At 35.2% G+C, this 25,635-nt stretch overlaps 1 protein-coding gene across 1 annotated transcript in view; it reads right to left on the minus strand.

Annotated features, from left to right (window-relative positions):
- LOC150100759 (mesoderm induction early response protein 1-like) overlaps nt 1-25,635 on the minus strand; it is a 139,014-nt gene that overhangs the window by 2,926 nt on the left and 110,453 nt on the right. Inside the window, exon 11 of the mRNA XM_090401885.1 lies at nt 12,305-12,432. Coding sequence (XP_090258011.1) covers nt 12,305-12,432 — 128 coding nt within the window. The remainder of the gene's footprint in view (nt 1-12,304; nt 12,433-25,635) is intronic.

Below are 25,635 nucleotides of genomic sequence, written 5' to 3' on the forward strand. Positions count from 1 at the left end.
TGGAGCTAGCTGAGGAATTAGATAAGTACCAGATTGACATAATAGGGGTGACTGAAACGAAAAAGACAAAAACTGGTGGGATCTTTCTGAGCAATAAATACAAAATGTTATATTCAGGCAATGACAATCAAGGAAAAGAAGGAGTACCATAGTATTCAACACTAAATACGAGGCTTTTAAATACAATTCTTGAATGGCAAGCAGTCTCAAGTAGAGTGATATGGACAAATATCAGAATTGGAAACTGGACAATGAGACTTATTTGTGCCTATGATCCCACAGAAAGCTCTAAGGTAGAAGTGAAGAATTTTTTGCGGAGGCTCTAGAGAAGGCTACTGACACAATGAAAAAGGAAAAGTTGGTCCTTGTTGGTGATCTAAATAGCAGAGTAGGAAGTGATTGTCAGACAAACAAAAATATTTTGGAAAAATTTGGAGAAAAGAGCAAAGCTAATAATAATGGCAAATACCTGTTGGATTTCTGCTCAGGCCATGGACTGGTTATTACTAACACCATGTTCCAACATAAAAATGTGCACAAATTCACATGGAGAGAAGAGGCAAGGAATAAGAAAAGTCTCATTGACTATGTTATTGTTGATAGTGATGTGTTCTCCCTGATGCAGGACACCAGAGTGTACAGAGGATTTGAAATTGGGAGTGATCACTATTTAGTCTTGAGCAGGATAAACTTTAATGTAATGTTGAAAAGAAGAACATGTAAGAAAGTTTTAAAGCGAATAAAAGTTGAGCAGCTCTCAGATGTGAATTGCAGGCTAAAATACACAAAGATTATTGAAGAAAAAATGAAAGAGTTTGAGAACAGGAATCAAACCGTGGAGATTCAGTGGTAAACTCTGAAGAAAACATTGATTAATTCTGCCAGAGAGGCATGTGGTGAGGTTGTCTGTAAGGATAAAACAATCGGAACTCCCTGGTGGACACAGGAAGTTAAAGAGACAAATGCAAGAATGCTAAACACTGTGTAAAACTAGCTAAACAAAAGTCATGGGAGGACTTTGGGAAGAATATAGAAAATAAATATCAAGAAGGTGGCAAAATATTCTGGAGGTTGTTGAAGAAGCTTAGGAATGGAGGAAAGTGTGCTGTAAAAGGAGTTAGAGATGATAAAGATGACATGAAAACAGTAGAAAAAGATATCCTTGAAGTATGGAGTAATTACTTTGAAAAACTGCTAAATGAAACAAGCGGTGATGACAGCACAGTGGTAAAAAACACCAACCAGGCAAGCAGCCAGGAATACATATCCATACTTGAAGTAGAAAAAGCCATCAAAGGCTTGAAATGTGGAAAGGCAGCAAGAGTAGATGATATTCGACCAGAAATGCTTAAGTATGGTGGTATAAAAGTCTTACAGTGGCTGCGCTGCATAGTTCAGAAAGCGTGGACAGAGGGATGAATTCCCGATGATTGGAGTAGAGCTCTAATAATACCCATACATACAAAGGGAAATCAAACTGAATGTGAGAATTACAGAAGTATTTCCCTACTGAGTGTTCCTGATAAGATTTATGCTAGTATACTTGAGAAACAGTTGAGAAGAATTGTGAAAGAAAAACTTGGTGAAGAACAAGCTGGATTCAGGCCAAATAAAGGCTGTCAGAATCAGATCTTCACTTTACGACAAATAGTCGAGAAATCATGGGAATATAACAAAGATCTGTACTTAAGTTTTGTTGATCTGGAAAACACATATGATAAGGTGCCAAGAGAGAGAAGCTATTGAACACTACAGTTATATGGTGTCAATAGGCCATTATATCAAGCAATACTTAGTCCTTATTTGAGTTGTAAACCAGCAAATTGAAGGAAGTACAAGAAGATGGTTTAATGTTAAACCTGGTGTGAGACAAGAATGTACATTATCCCCTCTGTTATTCATTATCTATATGGATAATATTATGAAGGAACGTGGTATTAAACCTGATATCAAAATTGAAGATGTTAATGTCAGCTCTTTGTTTTATACAGATGATGTTATACTTCTAAATAAATTTGCTACAAGTCTGCAGGATTCCCTGACTAAATTGAATAACTGTTGAAATAGATATGGTATGAAGGTCAGCAATAAAAAGACAAACACAATGAAAATAGGCAGAATCGCAGGTTCTCCATTCACAACTGCATTGTGAATGGAGAACCTGTGGAACAAGTAAAACATTTCAGCTACTTAGGCAAGATGTTTAGTGAAGATGGCAAATTAAATATGGAAATAGACAACAGAATCAACAAAGCTGGTATGGTAGGAAGTCAACTGAATAAATTCATATGGAATAAGAAAGAAATTAGTCAGAACACTAAATTAGTTGTATACAAGACAGTGTTCAAACCAGTTTTAACTTATGGATCTGAGAGCTGGGTCAGAAGTCAAGCACTTAACCAAAGACTAGAGACTTCAGATATGAGAGTCCTGAGAAAGATTAGAGGCATGAACAGGTTGCACCAATGCCAATATCATATTATAAACAAGGATATTAGGAAAGAACTTGATATTTTCAGCATCCAGGAATGTGTTAGCAGAGGTAATCTCAGGTGGTATGGTCACTTAAACAGAATGGGCAAGGAAAGATTAGCAAAACAAGTTTTCTCCGCCAATTTGGCAGGAAAACGATCCAGAGGAAGACCAAGATATAGATGGATTGATACGGTACAAATGTCTTAGACGATAGAAATATAAGATCTGATAATGTTGGAGTCCTGACAAGTAACAGACTGATTTGTTGGAAAATTGTAGATGGAAAGTTAGTAATGATGTAAATTTTTCATGTAGTACTATCAACACTCCTTGTACACCCCTTGAGGGTACCTGGAAGAAATTTGATGATGATGATGACATACCAATGTCAGCATCATAAGAAATATACGTATTTTTTGATTATCAGAAATAGTAAGTTTTTGAAATGGTCAATTTGACTTGGTTCATAAAGAAAAATATAGTCATAGACAGAATGCATGATGGTATAGTGTATCTTTGGGAGGATATATATATATATATAAATATATGTTAAAGATACCAAGAAATATACTTGGTTTTAATCCTTTTCCCAAGTAAGCAAAACAAAGTTTTGCACGTCAAATATATATTCATGTCTGAGTTACTTGTATATAGATAGAAGCTAATGACTTCATATCACTTGCCTTAGTATGTATCCCACAATCAACAGCAGATCCCCTTTCAGGCATGTATAATGCAATGCATAATGGGAAGGCCACTACCCAGAACAGTTTCAACCTTTATTGAGGTCTCTTCAGTGGGAGCCAGACCCGGGAGAGATACCAAGGTTGAAGTAATGCAGAAATCATATATATCTCATATACAAGTAGACAAAAGTTGCTTGATCTTCTTAATAAAAATCTCTGGATGAGAGAACGCTGTAGAAAGTTTTTTTTATCTTGGGTGTAATATACATTAAAGATACCAAGAAATTTTATATACACTCGGGTCTCTTTTTATGCGATATGCCCACAGATATGAGACCTGTCAAGAGAAGGAGAACCCATTTCGATAATAGGGTAATCCAGCATTTCCCAAACTTTTTCTACAACAGAAACACTTCACGAATCCTGAAATTTTCATGGAACACCTTGGTTATTTTGTAATGCATTCATTAACAATTAATTGTTAATTTAGCTGATTTTTTATTATTAATTAATAATTTATCTTTAATCATTAATTAATAATTAATTAAATTTGCCCAATGGAGGAAAAAAAGCACCAAAGAAATTTCTTTTCTTGGGAAATGAAAATTGCAATTTTAGATTGCTTAGCAAAAGGAAAGGGATCTACGGTGATTGGCAAACATCTCAATTTAGGCGAATCTACTATAAGAGCAATTAAAAAGAATGAAGTCGCAATAAGAAAATCTGTCATTTCTAAGCGTCAAATTATCATCGTACTCAAGAAATGCTTTATTAGAAAACACAGAATGAGCGCTTGTAATTTGGATTGAAGAATTAACTCAAAGAAGAATTCCTATAAGTGGTTATTTAATTAAACAAAAAGCGCTTCGGTTTTTATGAAGAAATGAAGCAATTGGAGCCATCTACTTCCGCTTCCCAGGCTGATAAAGAATTTTGGGCTAGCAAAGGATGGTAAACTGGGTTTTTAAAAAGGAATGCGCTTCATAACGTGAAGATTACAGGCAAGGTTGCAGCAGCAGATGAAGAAGCAGCCAAAAATTTTCAAGAGAAGTTAGTCAAAATTATTGAAGATGGTGGATATTTTCCCGATCAAGTGTTTAATGCTGAAGAAACAGGATTGTTTTGGAAGAAAATGCCTAGTCAAATTTACATTGCAAAGTCTGAGGAAAAAGCAAGTGGGTTTAAAGCAAACAAAGATCGAGTAATGTTGTTACTTTGTAGCAATGCATCAGGAGACCAAATGTTGATACTCCTCCTAGTAAATCAATTTCTAAGACCACGTGTTCTAAAAGGCAAAGATCCAAAACAGCTGCCTGTACATTGGATGGCTAATACAAAGGCCTGGGTAACAACTGCTGTATTTACTGAATGGTTCAATAATTGCTTTGTACGAGAAGGGGAAACATACATGAAGCAAAAAGCTCTCGATTTTAAAGTTTTATTAATTGTTGACAATGCACCAAGTCATCCGCATTTAGAACATCCAAATGTGCAGGTAGTGTTTTTTCCACCCAATACAACAAGCATTATTCAGCCATTAGATCAAGGCATAATTGCTACTTTTACACACTTTTAAATTTATATTGGATAAACTAGAAAATGAATCATTAACAGTAACTGACGTTTGGAAAATTTTTTCTATTTTGGACTGCTTAAATCATTTTGCATCTGCTATCGCTGAAATAAGACCACAAATTTTAAATGCTTGCTGGAAAGCAGCTTGGCCTGGATGTATTGCAAACAGTGCAACCATGCAAACATCTACATTATCAGATGAAATCATTACATTGGCACATGAAATTGGAGGAGAAGGTTTTGATACATTTAACCAGAATGATGTAGCCGAATTGCTTGTGGATAATGCCTTAAGTGACGATGATATTATTGGATATCGATTAACTTTAGATATCGTCGAAGATCCATAAAACAATAGTGAAGCGGAAGAAAAACCTGTCCCCCCTCACTGCAAATATAATTCGAGAAGGTCTTGAACTGTGCAATAAATTGGAAAAACATTTTCTTGTTAATGACACAAATTCTGAACGAGCCTTTAAATTCCAACGTGAGCTGAAGAAATGTATGTCTGGATATCGCAAGCTGTATAAAAATTAGTGAAATCATCAACACCAAGTTTAATCACTGATTACATTGTCAGAAGAAAAAAAATCAGCACAGAACGAGGGTGAAGCTAATTCTGTTTGTGAAGAACCATTGCCTTTACCATACAGATCTGATGTGCTGACTATTGACTATCTCTTCTGGTGATGAAAGTGATTTTGCACTAGTTTGCAAACATTGCCGAATATTGTCTAATAGTGATGATAATTCTGATGATAACGTGTAAAAAAAAAATGTTACATTTTCAATAAAATTAAATGAATAAAGCTTTAAAACAAACTTAGGCATTCTTATTTTCCTGTCCTGAATTTTCATAAACTTTTTTTATGCGATTTTAGATTTATTTTAATTCACTGCTTCGGTTTTATGCAGTTTTAGAAAATTATGGAATGTATTCCTGATTTTTCAACGTAAGTTTAAGTGTGATTTTTTGCCTTTTTTGTGCGATTTTTTTATATATGTTGTTTTCTGTGGAACGTATCTACTGCATAAAAAGAGACTGGACTGTACTTGGTTTTAATCATTTTCCCAAGTAAGCAAAACAAAGTTTTGCATGTGAATATATATTCACGTTTGAGCTACTTGTATATAGATAGAGGCTAATGACTTCATATCACTTGCCTTAGTATGTATCCCATAATGCAAAGCACACATCGCCTTTGAGGTGTGTATAATGCAATGCGCATGCACATGCACACACACACACACACACAGAGAGAGAGAGAGAGCAAGAGGGATGGTGGTATTGCTGATGATAAAAGAAATCCAGCAGGATAGTTGAGGAAGACAGTGCATTTACGGCTGGTGTAAGACACACACTGGCCAACAGACCAAAATACCGTTGGCTTTTGCTATAGAATAGGGCACAAAAGAAAATGTAGATGGCATGCATCAGTTAATAACTTGATGAGCATAGCATGAGTAATTGTTATGGGAAGGCCTTCAAATATGGAGTCACAGACTGAAGGAGGAAAAGAACACATAGATGGAAGGCACAAAGGAAAATGTAGATAGCATACATCTGCTAATTAACTTGATGAGCATAGCATGAATAATTATTATGGGGAGCTTCAAATATGGGGGCACAGACTGAAAGAAAAGAAGAACACATAGGTGGAAGGAAATGGAATTTATTCAGCTACGTTTTTTTTTATATTCACTCACACCTATGAAACAACATATCAATGTCATGTGTGAGCAAGTGGTTAAAAAGAAAGAAGGAACCCACTGACATGTCTTTTGATCAACTGGAGGTTCATCATCATCAAATTCCTGATATATACCCTCAAGAATAGTGCTACATGAAAAATTTATATCATTACTAACTTCCTATCTACAATTTTCCTCCAAATCAGTCTGTAACCTGTCAAGACTCCAACATTACCAGATCTTATATTTCTATCTTCTAAGGCACTTTTTACTATATCAATCCACCTATATCTTAGTCTTCCTCGGGGTCTTTTTCCTGCCAACCTGGCAGAGAACACTTATTTTGCTAATCTTTCCTCTTCCATTCTCTTTAAGTAACTATACCAGCTGAGATTAGCTCTGCTAACACATTCTGGGACGCTGACGGTGGCAAGTTCTTTCCTAATAACCTAGATTTTTTTATAAGATATTGGCATTGACGCCATCTGTTCATGCCCCTAATCTTTCTCAGGACTCTCATATCTGAAGTCTCTAGTCTTTGGTTAAGTGCTTGACTTCTGACCCAGCTCTCAGATCCATAAGTTAAAACTGGTATGAACACTGTCTTGTATACAGCTAATTTAGTGTTTTTGCTAATTTCTCTCTTATTCCATATAAATTTATTTAGTTGACTGCCTACCATACTAGTTTTGTTGATTCTGATGTCTATTTCCATACTTAATTTACCATCTTCACTAAAAATCATGCCTAAGTAGCTGAAGTGTTTTACTTGTTCTATAGGTTCTCCATTCACAATGCAGTTGATATTTTCAATGTTTTTTACCTATTTTCATGGTCTTTGTCTTTTTAATGCTGACCGTCATACCATATCTACTACAACAGTTACTCAATTTAATCAGGGAATCTTGCAGACTTGTAGCGGATTTATTTAGAAGTATAACATCATCCACAAAAAGCAAAGAGCTGAGATTAACATCTCCAATTTTGATATCATGTTTAATACCACTTTCCTTCATAATGAGATTCATATAGATAATGAATAACAGATTAGAAAACGTACATCCTTGTCTGAGACCAGATTTAACATTGAACCATCTTCCTGTACTTCCTTCAATTCTAACTGCTGACTTACAACTCAAATAAAAACTAAGTATTGCTTGATATAATGTCCCATTAATACCATATAACTGTAAATTTTGAATACCTTCTTTCTTGGCACCTTTTCATCTGCCTTTTCCAGATCTACAAAACTTAAATACAGATCCTTGTTATATTCCCAAGATTTTTCAACTATCTGTCGTAAAGTGAAAATCTGATCCTAACAACCTCTATTTGGCATGAATCCAGCTTGTTCTTCACCAAGCTTCTCTTCCACAATCCTTCTCAACTGTTTCTCAAGTATACTTGCATATATCTTACCAGGAACACTCCGTAGAGAAATACCTCTGTAATTCTCACAATCAGTTTTATTTCCCTTTTTATATATGGGTACTATGAGAGCTCTACTCCAATCATCTGGAATTTGTTCCTCTGTCCAGGACTTCTCAACTATGTAGTTGAGAAGTCCTGCACTAAAAGACTTCTATAACCTCCATACTCGAACATTTCTGGTCGAGTATCATCTACTCCTGCTGCCTTTCCACTTTTCAGGCTTTTGATGGCTTTTTCTACTTCAAGTAAGGATACAAATTCATGACTACATGCTTGGTCAGTGTTTTTTGCCACTGTGCTGTCATCACTGCTTGTCCATTTAGTAATTTTTTGAAGTAATTACTCCAAGGTTATCTTTTTCTCCTGTTTTCATGTCACTTTTATTATCTTTAATTCCTTTTACAACACTCTTTCCACCATTTCTAAGCTGCTTCAACAACCACCAGAATATCTTGCCACTTTCTTGATATTTATTTTCTATGTTCTTACCAAAGTCCTCCCCATGACTATTGTTTAGCTGTGTTTAGCTTTCTTAGATTTGTCTCTGTATTCTCTAAGAGAACAAGCTGACTTATTTGGGAACTTTTGATATGCTTTCTTCTTTTCTTTCACTGCCTCTTTAACTTCCTGTGTCCACCATGGAGTTCTGATTTTTCTATCCTTGAAGACAACCTCATCACATGCCTCTCTGGCTGAATAAATCAGTGTTTTCTTCAGGGCTTGCCACTGAATCTCCAAGGTTTGGTTCCTGTTCTCAAGCTCTTTCATTTTTTCTTTAATCATGTTAGTCTACAGTTCACATCTTAGAGCTGCTCAACTTTTATTCACTATAAAATTTTCTTACATGTTATTCTTTTCAACACGAAATTCAATTTTATCCTGCTCAAGACTAAATAGTGATCACTTCCAATTTCAAATCCTTTGTACGCTCTGGTGTCCTGCACCAGGGAGAAAATATCACTATCAACATGGTCAATGAGACTTTTCTTATTCATTGCCTCTTCTCTCCATGTGAATTTCATATTTTTATGTTGGAACATTGTGTTAGTAATAACCAGTCCATGCTCTGAGCAGAAATCCAACAGGTAGTTGCCATTATTATTAGCTTTGCTTTTTTCTCCAAACTTTCCCGAAATATTTTTGTATGTGTGACAATCATTTCCTACTCTACTATTTAGATCCCCAACAGGGACCAGTTTTCCTTTTTCATTGTGTCAGTTGCTTTCTCTAGAGCCTCAAAAAATTCCTTCACTTCTACCTTAGTAAAAATTTCTGTGGGACCATACGACAAGTAAGTCTCGTATTTGCCCACATCACTCTACTTGAGACTGCCTGCCATTCAAGAAGATTAGTCTCATATTTAGTGTTGAATACTATGGCTACTCCTTCTTTTCCTTGATTGTCATTGTCTGAATATAACTTTTGTATTTATTGCTCAGAAAGAACTCACCAGTTTTTATCTTTTTTGTTTCAGTCACCCCTATTATGTCGATCTGGTACTTATCCAATTCCTCAGCTAGCTCCATTTCTTTGCCATTCAGGCTTCTTATGTTGATAGTACTGATCTTGAACTATTGTGATATGAGTTGGGGTGGGTTTTATGATTTGTTCCAGTGGTTGACTTTTTGCTGTTTGCCCTGGTTCCCTGGCGAAAACAACAGGGGCCTTATTTAACAGGGCGATGCCCCAGCTGGCATAAAATTCTGTCATGTTGTACTATCATTTTTTATTTTGGTTTAAGCCAATAAGAATATAATTTGGTCGGCTAAATCCCAAATTGCCAGCCCATCCTCATTCGTTCAGTATCTAGGTAGATACCCAACAGGGTGCACCACGAGAAATTAAGGATTGGACATTAGGTCAGAAGCTCTGATCGGTTCTCTGCATTCCTTTTAAAGGCTATGTGGAGGTCTCCTCTCAGTTATATAGCTTTGACTCTTAAGCACCCCCCCCCCCTCAACTTTAGGTTGCAGTATACAAATGGTAGAAAAATACTGTTTAAAAGAAGCGAGAAAGATGAAGAGGAGGATGAGAAGTTTGTTCAGAGTTTGAAACTGAATGGTGAAATGAGAGTTGCTCATGTGTTTACAAGCTTAAGGGGAAAGTGAAGGAATTGTAGCAACCAGTTCAGTAGAACAGTGCCATGAAAATACCTATAGAAAACAGAGAGAGAGAGAGAGAGAGAGAGAGAGAGAGAGAGAGAGAGAGAGAGAGAGAGAGAGAGAGAGAGAGAGATCATCTATGTGCCTGGAGAAAGTTTCTCTCTCTGTGTGTGTGTGTGTTCTGTGAGAGAGAGAGCATCCCAAAAGTCAGAAAAATATTCTAAGGTAGGCAAATTTGGAATTTATAGTTTTAGAAATAGTGAAGGTCAAGATGTACCATCCTGAACAGAAAAGGACACTTAAGTTCACTGGAGAATGAAAAGGCTGTGAGTGTTATGTGATGTGTTTATGCCAGGAATGGCTAGAGATAAAAGTTGGTACAGAATAATACCGTGATCGTACTATGAGAATAGAGTTCTCATAGTATCTGTCTATCAACACACACACACACACACCACACACACACACACGCAGTACATACATGCATGCATGCATGCATGCATGCATAAAGGAAATAAACCTGAATGTAAGAATCACAGAGAATTTTCTAAAACTAATGTGAGCATACCTGAGAAAAGGTTAAAAAAAACTGTAGAAATGGAACGTGAAGAACATGAACTGAAGTGCGCTCAAGCCAACTTAGGGACTGTAAGGATTAGATTTTCATTTCAACATATTCACACCAAGCATAACACAAATTGTATCATTCAGTATTTCCCTATGGGGATGGGATGTGACAAACTGTGTGTATCTTTGAGGCATGAGATGAATTGTTACATATGCTTTGCAGCAAAACCAAAGTTATGTTACAAGAGAAAACACTTTATTTAAGTTTTGTGGATCTGGAATAGGTACAAGGCACCAAGAGAAAAACTCTTCCAAACACTACAATTACATAGTGCAAGTGGAACATTATACAGAAAAATTACAAGCTTTATGCAAATAATGTTATACTCTTAAATAATCTTATACAACTCTACAGGATCCTTTAACTAAACTGAATAATTACTATAACAAATTTGGCATGAATATCAGCAATAAAAAGACAAAATTAAAACAGGCAGCAATATTGAAAACATCAGTTACATACTAAATGGAAAACCTATGAAACAAGTAAAACATTTCAGCTATTTAGGCAAAATTGTTACCTGCTTTTGGTTTGTCTTTTTATTGCTGATTTTCATGCCAAATTTGTAAGAGTTGTTATTCAATTGAGTGAATGAATAGGCAACAAAATAAACAAAGCTGGTATGGTGGAGAATCAAATGAATAAATTTTTATATGGAATAACAAAGAAATTAGTCAAAACACCAAACTGGTTGTATACAAGACAATGTTCAAAATTTTAACTTATGGATACAAGAGCTGGGTTACAAATAAAAGCTGGTCAAAGCTACAGAGCACTAGTCTTTGACAATTCTGAGAAAAATTAGGGGAGCAAACAGATGGCAGAATCATATTTAAAATGAAGGTCTCAGAAAGGAACTTACTGTTAGATTTCAAGAATATGTAAAGCTGGAGTCCTTACATGTAAGACTAATTTTGAACAAATATGTTGATGAGAAGTTAATAATAATGTAAACTTAATCATGTGGTGCTATCACAGTATCTTGTATATTCCTTGAGGACACGTCAGCAATGTGATGAGAATGATGATGTCCTGTTGAATAAAACTGGTGAATTGATAATTTTATGTTAGAACCAAAGCCCTTTGGTTGGAAAGACCTAGGTTCAAACCCTTATAAAGAACCATTATTAGGGCTTTTCAAGTAAAGATGAATTAGCAGGTTTTATATGAAGGTAGTGGGGTTCTTCCTCTCAGAAACTCAGGTGTTTCATCCTACACAACAGGCAAACCAGCCAGCCAGAAGAACAAATGTAATTTACAGACACAGCAAACAATGCAGCCAGCATTAAATGACCTATCATAATAAGGTTTATAAGAAGCCAAGTTACTTGGTATGACAGTCCAATGAGCTTAACATAATTTTTGTAATAAGTCAGTGACTCACTACAGTATCTAAATTAAGTGTCACTACTATGACCCTTAATAAATGAACTTCGAAAACAATATAAAACTAAAAATCTACACAAAAAAAAAAAAACTGTTCATATTCAAATTTTGTTAACAAGTGGACTCTCCAAGGTCAAAATAACTGGGTACAGCAGGCACACAGATTTAATTTTTTTTTCCAAGAGATTTTTTTAAAGAAAATCATTTTGTATGCTGCCAATTTGGAACACAGCATACCATCCCAGTGTACCTAGTTAGGAGTTAAATAATGAATTTAAAATATTTTATAAACAAAATTAAATTAAGCACATCGAGAAAAATAAACATACGTTGTCCCAGGATGCAATGCATATTTCTTTTTCTCTAGACGATTTTTACTAGCAAACACATCATGCCTCTCAGTTTTTTTCCAGAGATAATAAAACTGTACTAATTCTCCAACAGATCGTGTGCGTACCTATAAAGAGCAGAGTCAAACTAAAATAGCTAAAGAATTCTGGCTAATTTATTTATTTTTTTTATTAAATCAAACAATTAGTGTCACTCCAAACAAAAATTTCAGTAATCTATATTAAAATTTTTTTTAAACTTAAATAATGGATTTAATCTGTAATTATGTAACTGTTATGTCACATAACTTTCATATCGCATGAAACTACTGATTCTCCCCCCCCATGTTTATTTCATCAACTTTCATGCACCAGTGCTATCTGTTATTCAGCACGCCTTCAAATTCTGACCGTCGAATGGTATGTCAAGCATTTTCATTAGTATATTTAGGTTGTCATGAATTACATGTAATTCACAAGAAACACCCAGAACAGAAAACAAAACTAACAAGGAGAAACTTAAAAATCATTGGAAGCAAAATGAACATTTCTAACTTTCTTGACTCAGTAACAAGATCCTATCAGTTCTCTCATGCCACTAAGGTTATGAGTTAAAAATATCTATGCCTTGATTTGGTACTACTATAACTCTATATTTTGTATTATAGAGAAGTTAATAATGTTAATGTTGTGTTTCTGTATATCCAGAGGATGTCAATGAAGTACTGATGAAATAAGTCAGAAAAATAAATATAACTGATTAACTTTCATTTACTACTTAAAATAAGAAAAGCCAATAATAAGAGATAGTTGATAGAAGTTTTTTTCACTTGGCTATGCTACCAATTATATATTTGGTTTAATCCTTTATCCAAGCATAAGCAAACAAAGTTTGTACCTGAAATATTTTCTGAACTGGGACAACTCGTGGTGAGTATCACCACCTTTGGGTCAGGCTCCTACTGACGAGACCTCAATAAAGGTCGAAACCGGTCTTGGTAGTGACCCTTCCCTTAATGCATAGCGTTATACATGTCCACAAGGAGATGTGCTTTGCATTATGGGATACTAAGGCAAGTGATCAGAACTTATACCACCTTTACCACGAATTGCCCCAGTCCTGAAAATACTTCAGGTGCAAACTTCGTTTGCTTACAAGTGGATAAAGGATTAAACCAAATATATAATTGGCCAATAATAAGAGGATTTACATAACGTGGTATAGTAAAATTTATGTGATTCCCAGGTCTAGATACTATAATTAACTCTCAATAAAGCAAACACCATTACAGTAAACTCACTCACTATGATAAACTACAAAAAACGTCCTAGCCAAAGCTCCATAGCATCAATACTATTAGGAAATTCATATTCAAATACAGCCTACAGCAAATCCTCCACTACAAGAAACTATGACTTTTGTTTTTATGGGTTTACAACAGCAGGAGTGATGAGACTATATCTGGCCAGTGTCTAGGCTAAGGATAGCCACCATCATCAACATTTTGTTGATGATAGTTCTATAGTACTGTCATATCGTGTACGATACACTATGTGCATGTGCAGAGTAAAATTTACAGCATGTGTGAGTACGCATGCACACACACACACAATCCAATGCTCTATATTACACAGTGATCAGGTAGTAGTGTGAAGACTAAGAAAGAACTACTGCAATTGCATGCCAAGCAAATCCATCACCACATCAAAAGTCTTCTGTAGTCTGCATTAACAAAGTCAAAATCAAGGTGCAAATGATGACTGTATTTTTTGCAGTGCTATCAGAGTGAATTGAATAAAATTGTCTAGTGATAACATTAACTACAGTAAATGAGAAACCTGGTGTTAATGAACACTGTGAGATGTGAATTAAATAACTTACTCTGTTAAGTGTGTAATTCTGTCATTTCTTAATGTCAGCACTTGTATATGAAATATGGAAAGTTGTATCCTACCTCCCACCACCTGAATTATATCAAAATGTTTCATTCATTATCCTACTTTATTCTATTCCGTCTGTGCATTTTATATACATTTAACTCAGTAAGCATCTTTTTAATTACCTCAGATTTAACTCAGTAAGCATCTTTTTAATTACCTCTTTTAATTATTTACTTTTAAATGTAAATATTTTAGCATTTATTAATAATAACCAATTTACAGACTACCTAAATTCAGCTGGCAGGTCCAGTCATTATCAGATGGTGTCATTTGGATCATAAGCTTTTTGATGAAAGAGTATGATCCAAATATTAAAAAAAGAAAGGAAGGCTTAGAACCAAATAATGTAGCAGTTAATTAGCAAATATAAGTGGAATATGCTGGAGTTGCAAGTAAGTGATCAACTTAATCAATATGTGCTGGCTGTCTGCATAGAAATACCATCATCATCATCATGAAATTCCTGATATGTACTCACAGGGAGTGTGCACAGGATATTATGATACTACTACTACTACTACTACATAAAAGCATTACACCATTACTAACTTCCAATCAATAATTTTTTTCCAAATTAATATGTTATCTGTCAAGACTCCAACATTATCAAATCTTATATTTCTTTTTCTAAGGATCTTTTTTACTGTATCAATCCACCTACATCTTGGTCTTCCTCTGAGTCTTTTTCCTGCCAACCTGGCAAAGAACACTTGTTTTGCTAATCTTTCCTCTCCCATTCTGTTTAAGTGACCATACTATCTGAGATTAGCCCTGCTAACACATTCCTGAATACTAACAACAGTAAATTCTTTCCTAATATCCTCATTTTAAATATGAGACTGTCACTGATGAGAATCTGTTCACTCCACTAATCTTTTCAGAGCTTTCATATCTATGGTTTCCAGTCTTTGATCAATTGTTTTATTTTATTTAATTATATTTTTAAATAAACATAATTAAATAAATAGGTTAAAATTGGTTTGAACACTATCTTGTATACAGCTACTTCAGCATTTTGACTAATTTGTTTCTTATTCCATATAAATTTATTCAGCTAACTTCTTACCATACCAGCTTTACTAATTCTGTCATTTATTTCCATATTTAATTTGTCATCTTCATTAAAACTTGTGGCTAAATAGTTAAAACGTTTTACCTGTTCTATTGGTTCACCAATCGCAATGCAATTGATATTTTCAATGCTTCTCCTTTTTTGATTGACTTTGTCTTGTTATTGCTGACCTTCATACCAAATCTATTACAAAAGTTATTCAATTTAGTCAGGGAATCTTGCAGACTTGTACTGGATTTATTTATAAGTATAACATCATCCTCATAAAGTAAAGAGCTGAGATTAACATCTCCAATTTTGATATCAGGTTTAATACCACTTTCCTCCATAATGTGATCCATATAGATAATGAATAACAGCAGGGATAACGTGCACTCTTGTCTCACAAATGATTGAACATCAAACCATCTTCCTGTAATTCCTTTAATTCTAACAGCTGACTTACAACTCAAATATAGACTAAGTATTGCTTGATATAATGTCACATTCACACCATATAACCAGGGTGGCAGAAATCCACTCACCTACTTGCAATTGGCAAGTTATCAGAGATAAGAGGCAAGTGGAATTTCAGTTTCGTTTTGAATGTATTCAAAAACATATAATTTTCTTTGCCTAATTTACATATTTTATTTATTTTTTATTTTATTTCCAGCTCTCTGGAAATAAAACTTCTGTATCTAAAATCTTCAATTCTGGAAATAAAACTTCTGTATTTGAAATCTTCAATTACTCCCTTTTAAAAAAATCACAAAAACTTTAAATTTTAGTTGCCGGTTTTTCTCTAAAAAGTCATAATGTAAACCAGTCATCTTCACTTTCTTCTCTTTTTATCTCCTTTAAGGTTCATAACTTTATTTTTTCTTTCTATATGAAATATTAAAAAAAAAAAAAAGGTCATTTAAAACTCAAATTGCCATATCTTTTTGCTCCAAAAGCTGTCCTGTCATCATTGCCATAACATAACTGACAACTGAATTTTTTTTTTTTTTCACCTATATGAAAGACTAAATATCCACTATAAAGTTCCACTCCTTCCACTCATTTATTTCAAAGATACTTTTGGCTTTCATTTCAGTCATCAAGTGAGAAAAATGAGTTGCCATTATGTGTTATCATTACTGAGCTTTAATCTTGAATCTTAAAACTTGCACACTTCAAGGAAAACAAGTTTTTCATATCATGAATATATTTAATTTAAATTAGAGACATAATTTCCAATAAATAAATTTTATAATCAAATCAATGCATTCATTTAGTTCAACATTGACCTTTCACGTAATTATTGTTTTCGAATAATTTATATAAATTCACCCTTCATTATGAACAATAAATGAAAGAAAACACAAACTGAGTTGTGATGTATGCTTTAAACTCATATTAAAGGAAAGGATATTTCTGCATAATTATGTAGCAAGAATTGAAGAATGTATTACTTTGTTCTGCCATAATAACATTTAGTTTTTTAAAATATCAGCTACAACAATAAAAGGTACGTTGGTTGAGTAAAATTATTTTGTGGTTAGTAGCTTTAAGTTGTATTTCTGGAGCCCTGCATATATAACTAGCACTTCAAACAGCTTTAATCTTGGCATCTTGCCATATGCCTTTTCTAGATCTATAAAGTTTAAATACAGATCCTTGTTATATTCCCATGATTTCTCAACTGTTTGTCAAACTTATAGACAAGCCTCTATTTGGCATGAACCCAATTGTTCTTTAACAACCTTCCCTTCTACAATTTTTCATAGCCGTTTCTCAAGTATACTTGCATAAATCTTACCATGAAAATAGTCAGTAGAGAAATGCCTCTGTAATTCAGACATTCAGTTTGAATGCATCTTTCATCTCATTGTCATCAGCAAATTTTCTTCCTCGAAGGTCTTTCTTCAGTTTCTAGAAGAGGTAGCAGTCACTTGGTGATAAATCTGGGCTGTAGGGTGAGTACTCAATCTCCTGGAAGCCACAATCCTTCACAACAATAGTCGTATGGACTGGGGTATTGTCGTGAAGCAAGCAAACACCATAACTCAGCATTCCTCGTCTCTTCTCCTTTATGCTGTTATGCAGATTGTGTAGGAGTGAAGCATAATATTCTGCATTCAAGGTGGTATTCCTTTCCTTGAAGTCAATCAAGAGAATTCCCTGGCAATCCCAAAAGATTGTTGCCATGATCTTCTTGGTGGACTGAGTGACCTTGGCTTTTATCAGTGGTGCTTCACCTGGTTTGCAACACTCCATGGATCCCTTTTAGAAAGAAGATCACAATAAAGGATTGGTTTCATCTTCAGTATTTATTTATCTGGATGGAGTTTCCCCTCTTTTTCTCCCTCGTCCCTATTGGGGCGAGTTGAGCCCCCTCATGGGGGGTTAAGTATTTATGGCTGTAAATCTGTGTGTGTTCACGGGGCCGGTTTGCCTGCTTGCAGGATGAAAAACGCCAGATAAACTGACGAAAAAACCCTACTGCCCGCACCCAAGACCGGCTAACTTGGCTATGGCTGAGGAAGATCCTCAAATTCCTCACGTCTTCAACAGGAATCGAACCTGGGACACTCCTTCCCCAGTCATATGGTTGCGAAGTGCACAGCCACTAGGCTAACCATGCAGACTTCATCTCGAGTGACAATGGATTCCAGAACTTCTCTCTGATTCCCTTGGCAAAGCTCTGAAAACTTGTGAGAATAGGTCACATGATGCTCCTTCTGAATTAAAGAGAGAAGTCGGGGCACCCACTTGCACTGACCTTTGTCATGTGAAGCGTCTTGTGAATTATGCAAAAGACAGTTGTTAAAGTCCCAACTGTGCTGAGATTTCTTTGCACTTCAGCCGTCTGTCATTGAGCAGTTCCTCCTCAATAAGACAGACATTTTCCTCAGTCATCACTTCCACAGGCCGACCATCATGAGGATCACCTTCGATGCTCTGTTGCCAGGTGAAATTGTTTAGCATATTCCTTCACTTGGAATATGAAGGAGAAGTCTTATAAACACCATCCAATCGCTGTTTGATAGCACTTGGAGAAAGCCACTGTTTGGTGAAAAACTTGATCAAAGCACAGTACTCAATTTTTAACATTACAGCCATTTAGCATGCCATGTGTTAGTCAAATAAGTGCCTTCAACTGAATGATGCAGGTAGAGAGTTGAAACTGGTACACTAACCTCCCATTAAGTGGTGCTATCTGTCACACATGGCATTTTAAAATTGCTGTGAATTTTGTATGTCAGGCCGGAAACTTTTGGAGCCTACCTCATAGATGGGTACTATGAGAGTTCTACTCCGATCATCCAGAATTCAATCATCTGACCATGCCTTCTGAATTATGCTGTGCAGCAAGTGTAAAACACTTATACCTCCATTGAGCATTTCCTTTTTGTTCTATCCTTTTTGTTACGTAGAGCTTCTTCTCTCCAAGGCTCTCTGGACCACATACAACCTGTCTTCCTGTTTAGTTGCCCATGTCTCACTTCATAGGTAAACACTGAAATAATTCATGTATTAAAGAGCTTTCTTTTTAGCCATACAGGTAAATAACAGATAATCTTTATACAGTCAAAATGCTTTGTTTCCTTATGTGATTCTTCTACTTTCTTATATTTATCACACTTTTCCTTAAAACTAATTGACCAAGGTGAATATAGTCCTCCAGAATTTCTATTGTTCTCTGATAAAAGAACCAAAAATAAAGACAATCAGGAAATGCTAAATGACCTTGACAGAGAATGCAGGAAAAAAAGTGTTAAAGATTAATATAACTAAAACCAAACTGTTAATTTTAGTTCAATCTGATCTGAATTTGTCACCAGTTGGGTTTTAGTTATTGGGTGACAGAGGATCTCCTTGCCTCAACTTCTCTCCCAACATAAAATTCCTTACCCTGATGTTCTAACTGTATACTGGCTGCTGAGTTTTCATATACAATTTTTAATAATACGATATACTTTGCTAGGATGGCTTACTGTTTTTGGCTGTTTCTGACTGATATAGAGAATCAACGTCTTTTTAAAATCTACAAACCCTAAATATATACAGGAATATTATATTCATTTGCTTTTTCTATTCTTCTTCTTCTTAAGTAGCTTCTCCAATTTGGAGGTTAGCAATCCTGGTATGCCAGAGTGTCCAATCCTCTATCATTCTTTTGATCTCATAATAGCTCGTTACCCATTCATTTCTTTACATCATCAACCCAAGAAGTTCTTGGTCTACTAGGAGCTCTTTTCTATCTAATTTTCCTTCCAGTATTTTCAGAGATGTTTCCCTGTTAATCCTCTTAATATGTGTCCTGCCATCTTGCACCTCCTCTTTATAAGATCTTCCATGAATGCTCTTTGGGTTCCCATTAACTTCAATACTTCTTCATTAGATTTTTTCTTGTTCCAAGAAATCTTCAATGCTCTCCTACAGCACCACATCTCAAAGTCCTGAAATTTCTTGATTATGGATTTTGTATATGTCGATATCTCACATCCATAATTCAATGTGGACCATACAGAAGATTTTATTATTCTTATTTTAGTCTATTTATTTATTCCAATAGGTCATTAGTAATTTATTAATTCAGAATGCTTGTTTTGCCTCAGCTATTCTTGATTTTATTTCCATAACTGTTGTTCCATCTTCTGGAATCATTATGAATCCTGTTGATACTCTAAAATTTGTGTTTTGTTGTTTTTTCGCTTATTATCATATACTTAGTTTTATCTGTATTTAATACTAAGCCATAATTCTGACTTTTTTTTTTATTAGTATTCCAATCATATTTGGTAACTGATTTTGCTATGAACACCATATCATCAGCAAATCTAATATTATTAATTCTAATGCCATTACTTTCCTTTTCTATTATTTGGTTAATAGTGTAGATATGAGCTATTGAAGAGAAACATGATCTGAATCCTGCTTGTCCATATGGCTGTGAATTATCCAAAAACCTTGTGATCCTATTTAATATAATGGATAAAAACATTTCGTACAATTGTGATAGCAAACTGGTGAATAGACAAGGGTAGGACAGCAATTTGGGACTTAACTAATCAGTAACTATTCTATTTTGCCTGAAGCTACACATACATTATGACTGTGCAACATAATCAGATATAATGCCAACTGAAATATTGCCAGAATAACATCCCTGCTGTTTATATCAATGACCAAGGACAAACAGCAAAAGTCACCTACTGGAAAAGCCTCAATTCTGTTGAGGTTGTTCCAGTAGGTGTTTCTTAGACAGAAACACTATGATAACATAACCAGTATTGTACTAAAAAAGGCTAAAATAAGTTAATAATAGGTATAAGATGTAACTAATATAAGATCCTTGTAAATAATAAGATGATTTATTTGGGTATCATGAACTAGTAAAAAAGAAGAGGGAGCTAGCTACAGCATTCAGCATTAAACACAAAGATACATTTCTTGAAGGTTAATTTCAAGTACAGTGATTTAGGAAAATTTCAAAATGGAAAAGTGAATTGTGAGAGTTATTGTATCTATTGTTCCAACAAAGCTACAATAGATACCAACAGGGAAGAAACAGAATTTTTTAAGCCAGAGAGGGGAGACTGCTTGTGTAAAAAAAAAAAAAAAAGTTCTTGTTGGAGTCCTAAACAGCAGAGCAGGAAATGACTACAGACATACTGAAATGGTGCAAGAAAATTTTGGGGAAAAAAAAAGGGCAGAACCAACAAGAATAAATATTTGCTGGACTTCTGTTCAGAGCATGGACTAGTCATTATTATGTTCTAACACAAAACTATGCATAAGTTCAGAAGAGAACATGCAAAAAAAAAAAAAAGCATGCTTTTGCTGACATCTTTGGCCCGAGATACAAGAGTGTACGAGGAATTTGAAATTAGAAGTAGAAACAACCTAGTATTGAGCAGAATAAAAATCAGTTTTGTATTAAAAAGAAAAATGTATACAAAAATTTCAGAAAGAATCAATGCTGAACAATTCTCAGATGATTTGTAGCCTTAACTATACAAAAAAAGTGACAGCTTGAAACCAAGAAACAAACCTTTGGGGGTGAGTTGAAAAATCTGAACAACTTGCTTTCTTTAACTTAATGTTCAGAAACTTTCTATATGGTTTTTTCTTAAAAAAAAAAAAAAAAAGAAATCACATAAAAAGTTTCTGAACAGGTATGTATTTTTCTCTACGTATTTTTTACACTCTATACAATATATTTTTCTTAACGTACATTAGAGCTCTTATAGGAAAATGTAGGAAAGCTGTGTTATGTGTAAAAGTAGCTAAACAAAAGTCAAGAAGATAAAATATTTTGAACATGACTAAAAATATTTAGAAATAAAGAAGAGAGTACAAGAAAGGAATCAGATGTGACAAAGGTGATATGCCAAATTTAAGGATATTTAAGATATCTGAAGTAATCTGCTGATATTACTAGCTGAGAGGATAGTGTATCTAGTCTCAAATCAATAGCTACTGCAGGCACAGCTGTCATGATCATCAGCCAATAAATGTGTACCCTCAAGGAGTATATAGGATATTATGAGGGTACTACATGAAATGGTTACATCGCTACTACTAACTTCCTATCAATAATTTCCTTTAAAATTACTCTGTTACCTGTCAGGAGTCCAATATACAGATTTTAAATTTTAATTTTCTAAGCACTTCTTATTGATCAAACGGCAAGGACTCTTTGAAGGTATAATCTGTATACCATCTTTGAACCAGCTCGCAAGTTGTCGTCTTTCTTACTGCCTATCAAAGATACATTATCACCTCTATCCTTGCTTGGTGTTTATCAAATACCCTGTTCTTATCATCTTTGCTACCTCGACAGATTGGTCATTCTGCTATGAATAGAATCCAAGAACATCAAGATTATATAAGACTTCTGGAATCAGAAGGTTCAGGTCTTCCTTCTCATGCCATTGACACTAGACACATAGTTCACTAGAACCAAACCAAGATGCTGCACTACAGCAGGTTCAAATTTGATCATCTATTTTTTGAATTGTGTGAAAGTATTGCTTGATATAATGCCCCATTGACACCACATAATTGTAGAGTATTGAATAGCTTCTCTCTTCGCACCTTGTCATATGCCTTTTCCAAATCGACAAAACTTAAATAGAGATCTCTGTTATATTCCCATGCTTTCTCGACTATTTGTCGTAAAGTGAAGATCTGATCCTGACAGCCTCTATTTGGCCTGAATCCAGCTTGTTCTTCACCAAGCTTTCCTTCCACAATTCTTCTCAACCGTTTCTCAAGTATACTTGCATAGATCTTGCCAGGAACACTCAGTAGGGAAATAGCTTTCCAATATATCTCTATTGGAGAGCTCTACTCCAATCATCAGGAATTCGTAATTCATCCCTCTGTCCAGGCTTTCTGAACTATGCAGAGCAGCCACTGTAAGACTCTTATACCACCATACTTCAGCATTTCTGGTCGAATATCATCTACTCCTGCTACCTTTCCACATTTCAAGCCTTTGATGGCTTTTTCTATTTCAAGTATGGATATGTATTCCTGACTGCATGCCTGGTCAGTGTTTTTTACCACTGTGCTGTCGTCACTGCTTGTTTCATTTAGCAGTTTTTCAAAGTAATTACTCCATACTTCAAGGATATCTTTTTCTCCCATTTTCATGTCACCTTTATCATCTCTAACTCCTTTTACAGCACTCTTTCCTCCATTCCTAAGCTTCATCAACAACCTCCAGAATATTTTGCCACCTTCTTGATATTTATTTTCTATATTCTTGCCAAAGTCCACCATGACGTTTGTTTAGCTAGTTTTACACGGTGTTTAGCATTCTTGCATTTGTCTCTGTATTCTCTAAGAGCACAAGCTTACTTATTTGACAGGAACTTTTGATATGCTTTCTTCTTTTCCTTCACTGGCTCTTTAACTTCCTGTGTCCACCAGGGAGTTCTGATTTTTTTATCCTTGCAGACAACCTCACCACATGCCTCTCTGGCAGAATCAATCAATGTTTTCTTCAGAGTTTGCCACTGAATCTCCAAGGTTTGATTCCTGTTCTCAAACTCTTTCATTTTTTCTTCAATAATCTTTGTGTATTTTAGTCTACAGTTCACATCTGAGAGCTGCTCAACTTTTATTTGCTTTAAAACTTTCTTACATGTTATTCTTTTCAATATGAAACTCAATTTTATCCTGCTCAAGACTATATAGTGATCACTTCCAATTTCAAATCCTCTGTACACTCTGGTGTCCTGCACCAGGGAGAACACATCACTATCAACAATAACATAGTCAATGAGACTTTTCTTATTCCTTGCCTCTTCTCTTCATGTGAATTTGTGCACATTTTTATGTTGGAACATGGTGCTAGTAATAACCAGTCCATGTCCTGAGCAGAAATCCAACAGGTATTTGCCATTATTATTAGCTTTGCTCTTTTCTCCAAATTTTCCCAAAATATTTTTGTGTCTCACAATCATTTCCTACTCTGCTATTTAGATCCCCAACAAGGACCAACTTTTCCTTTTTCATTGTGTCAGTTGCTTTTTCTAAAGCATTAAAAAATTTCTCCACTTCTACCTTAGTAGAACCTTCTGTGGGACCATAGGCACAAATAAGTCTCATTGTCCAGTTCCCCATTCTTATATTTGCCCACATTACTCTACTTGAGACTGACTGCCATTCAAGAAGATTAGCCTCGTATTTAGTGTTGAATACTATGGTACTCCTTCTTTTCCTTGATTGTCATTGCCTGAATATAACATTTTGTATTTATTGCTCAGAAAGATCTCACCAGTTTTTGTCTTTTTTGTTTCAGTCACCCCTATTATGTCGATCTGGTACTTATCTAATTCCTCAGATAGCTCCATTTCTTTGCCATTCAGGCTTCTTACGTTGATAGTACCGATCTTTAACTCTGGTGATGTTGAGTTGGGATTTGTTTTCAGATTTGTTCCAGTAGCTGACTTTTCGCTGTTCGCCCTGGTTCCCTGGCGAAAACAACGGGGGCGTTGTTTAATCGAGCGACGCCCCAGCCGGCATGAAATTTTGTCATGTCGTACCATCATTTTTTATTTTGGTTTAACAAATAAGAATACAATTTGGTCAGCTAAATCCCAAATTGCCAGTCCATCCTCGTTCATTCAGTATCCAAGTAGATACCCAACAGGGTGCACCACGAGAAGGTGAGGATTGGACATTAGGTCAGAAGCCCTGGTCGGTTCTCCGCATTCCTTTAAAGGCTGTGTGGAGGTCTCATCTCAGTTATACAGCTTTGACTCTTAAACACCCCCGGCCATTTAATTGGCCATTACATCACTAATGTAATGGCCAATTAAAGACAAAAATAGATAACAAGACAAGCAAAGCTGGTATGGTGGGAAATGAAATGAATAAATTTATATGGAATAAGAGAGAAAGCCATCCCAAACAAATTAGCAGTAAAAAAACAGTATTTAAACTGTATTTCACCAATACAGCTGATCAGAGACTAGAGACTCCAGATATGAGAGATCTCAGGAAAATTAGGAGAATGAACAGATGGAATTAAAAAAAGAAGATATCAGAAAAGAACTCGATATAAGCAGATATAATATGGTATGGTATAGTATGCTCACTTAAACCAAGCAGAAAAGGTTAGCAAAACAGATGTTTTATATCCAAATGACAATTAAAAGACTCAGAGGAAGACCAGATCTAAGTGGAATGATGCAGTCATAGGCACCTTAGGTGAATGAAATGTATAATCTGACAATACTGGAGACCCAGAAAATAACCAATTACTTGGGATGAAAATTATTGATGGGGTGCTTAAGGGTCAAAGTTGTATCAGTATAACTGAGAGAAGACCCCCACATAGTCTATAAAGGAATGAGAAGAACCCGCTAGGGCTTCTGACCTAATGTCCAATCCTCACCTTTTTGTGGTGCACCCTGTTAGCTATCTACCTGGATATTGAACAAACGAGGACGGGCTGGCAATTTGGGATTTAGCTGACCAAATTGTATTCTTATTGGCTTAAACCACAAATAAAATGATGGTACAACAAGACAGAATTTCATGCTGGCTTGGGCGTCGCCTGGTAAAACAAGGCCTCGTTGTTTTCACCAGGGAACTAGGTGAAAACAACGGGACCTTGGTGAAAATAACAGAGAAAAGTCAGCTACTAGAACAAATCCTAAAACACACCTCAACTCAACATCACCAGAGTTCAGAATTGGATAAGTACCAGATAGACATACTAGGGGTGAATGAAACAAAAAAGACAAAAACTGGTAAGATCTTTCTGAGCAATAAATACAAAATGTTATATTCAGGAAATGACAATCAAGGAAAAGAAGGAGTAGCCATAGTA

Source organism: Typopeltis vanoorti, chromosome 12, assembly GCF_054136105.1.
Source record: "Typopeltis vanoorti isolate ZY-2024b chromosome 12, IOZ_Tvanoo_1.0, whole genome shotgun sequence".
Classification (NCBI taxonomy): domain Eukaryota; kingdom Metazoa; phylum Arthropoda; class Arachnida; order Uropygi; family Thelyphonidae; genus Typopeltis; species Typopeltis vanoorti.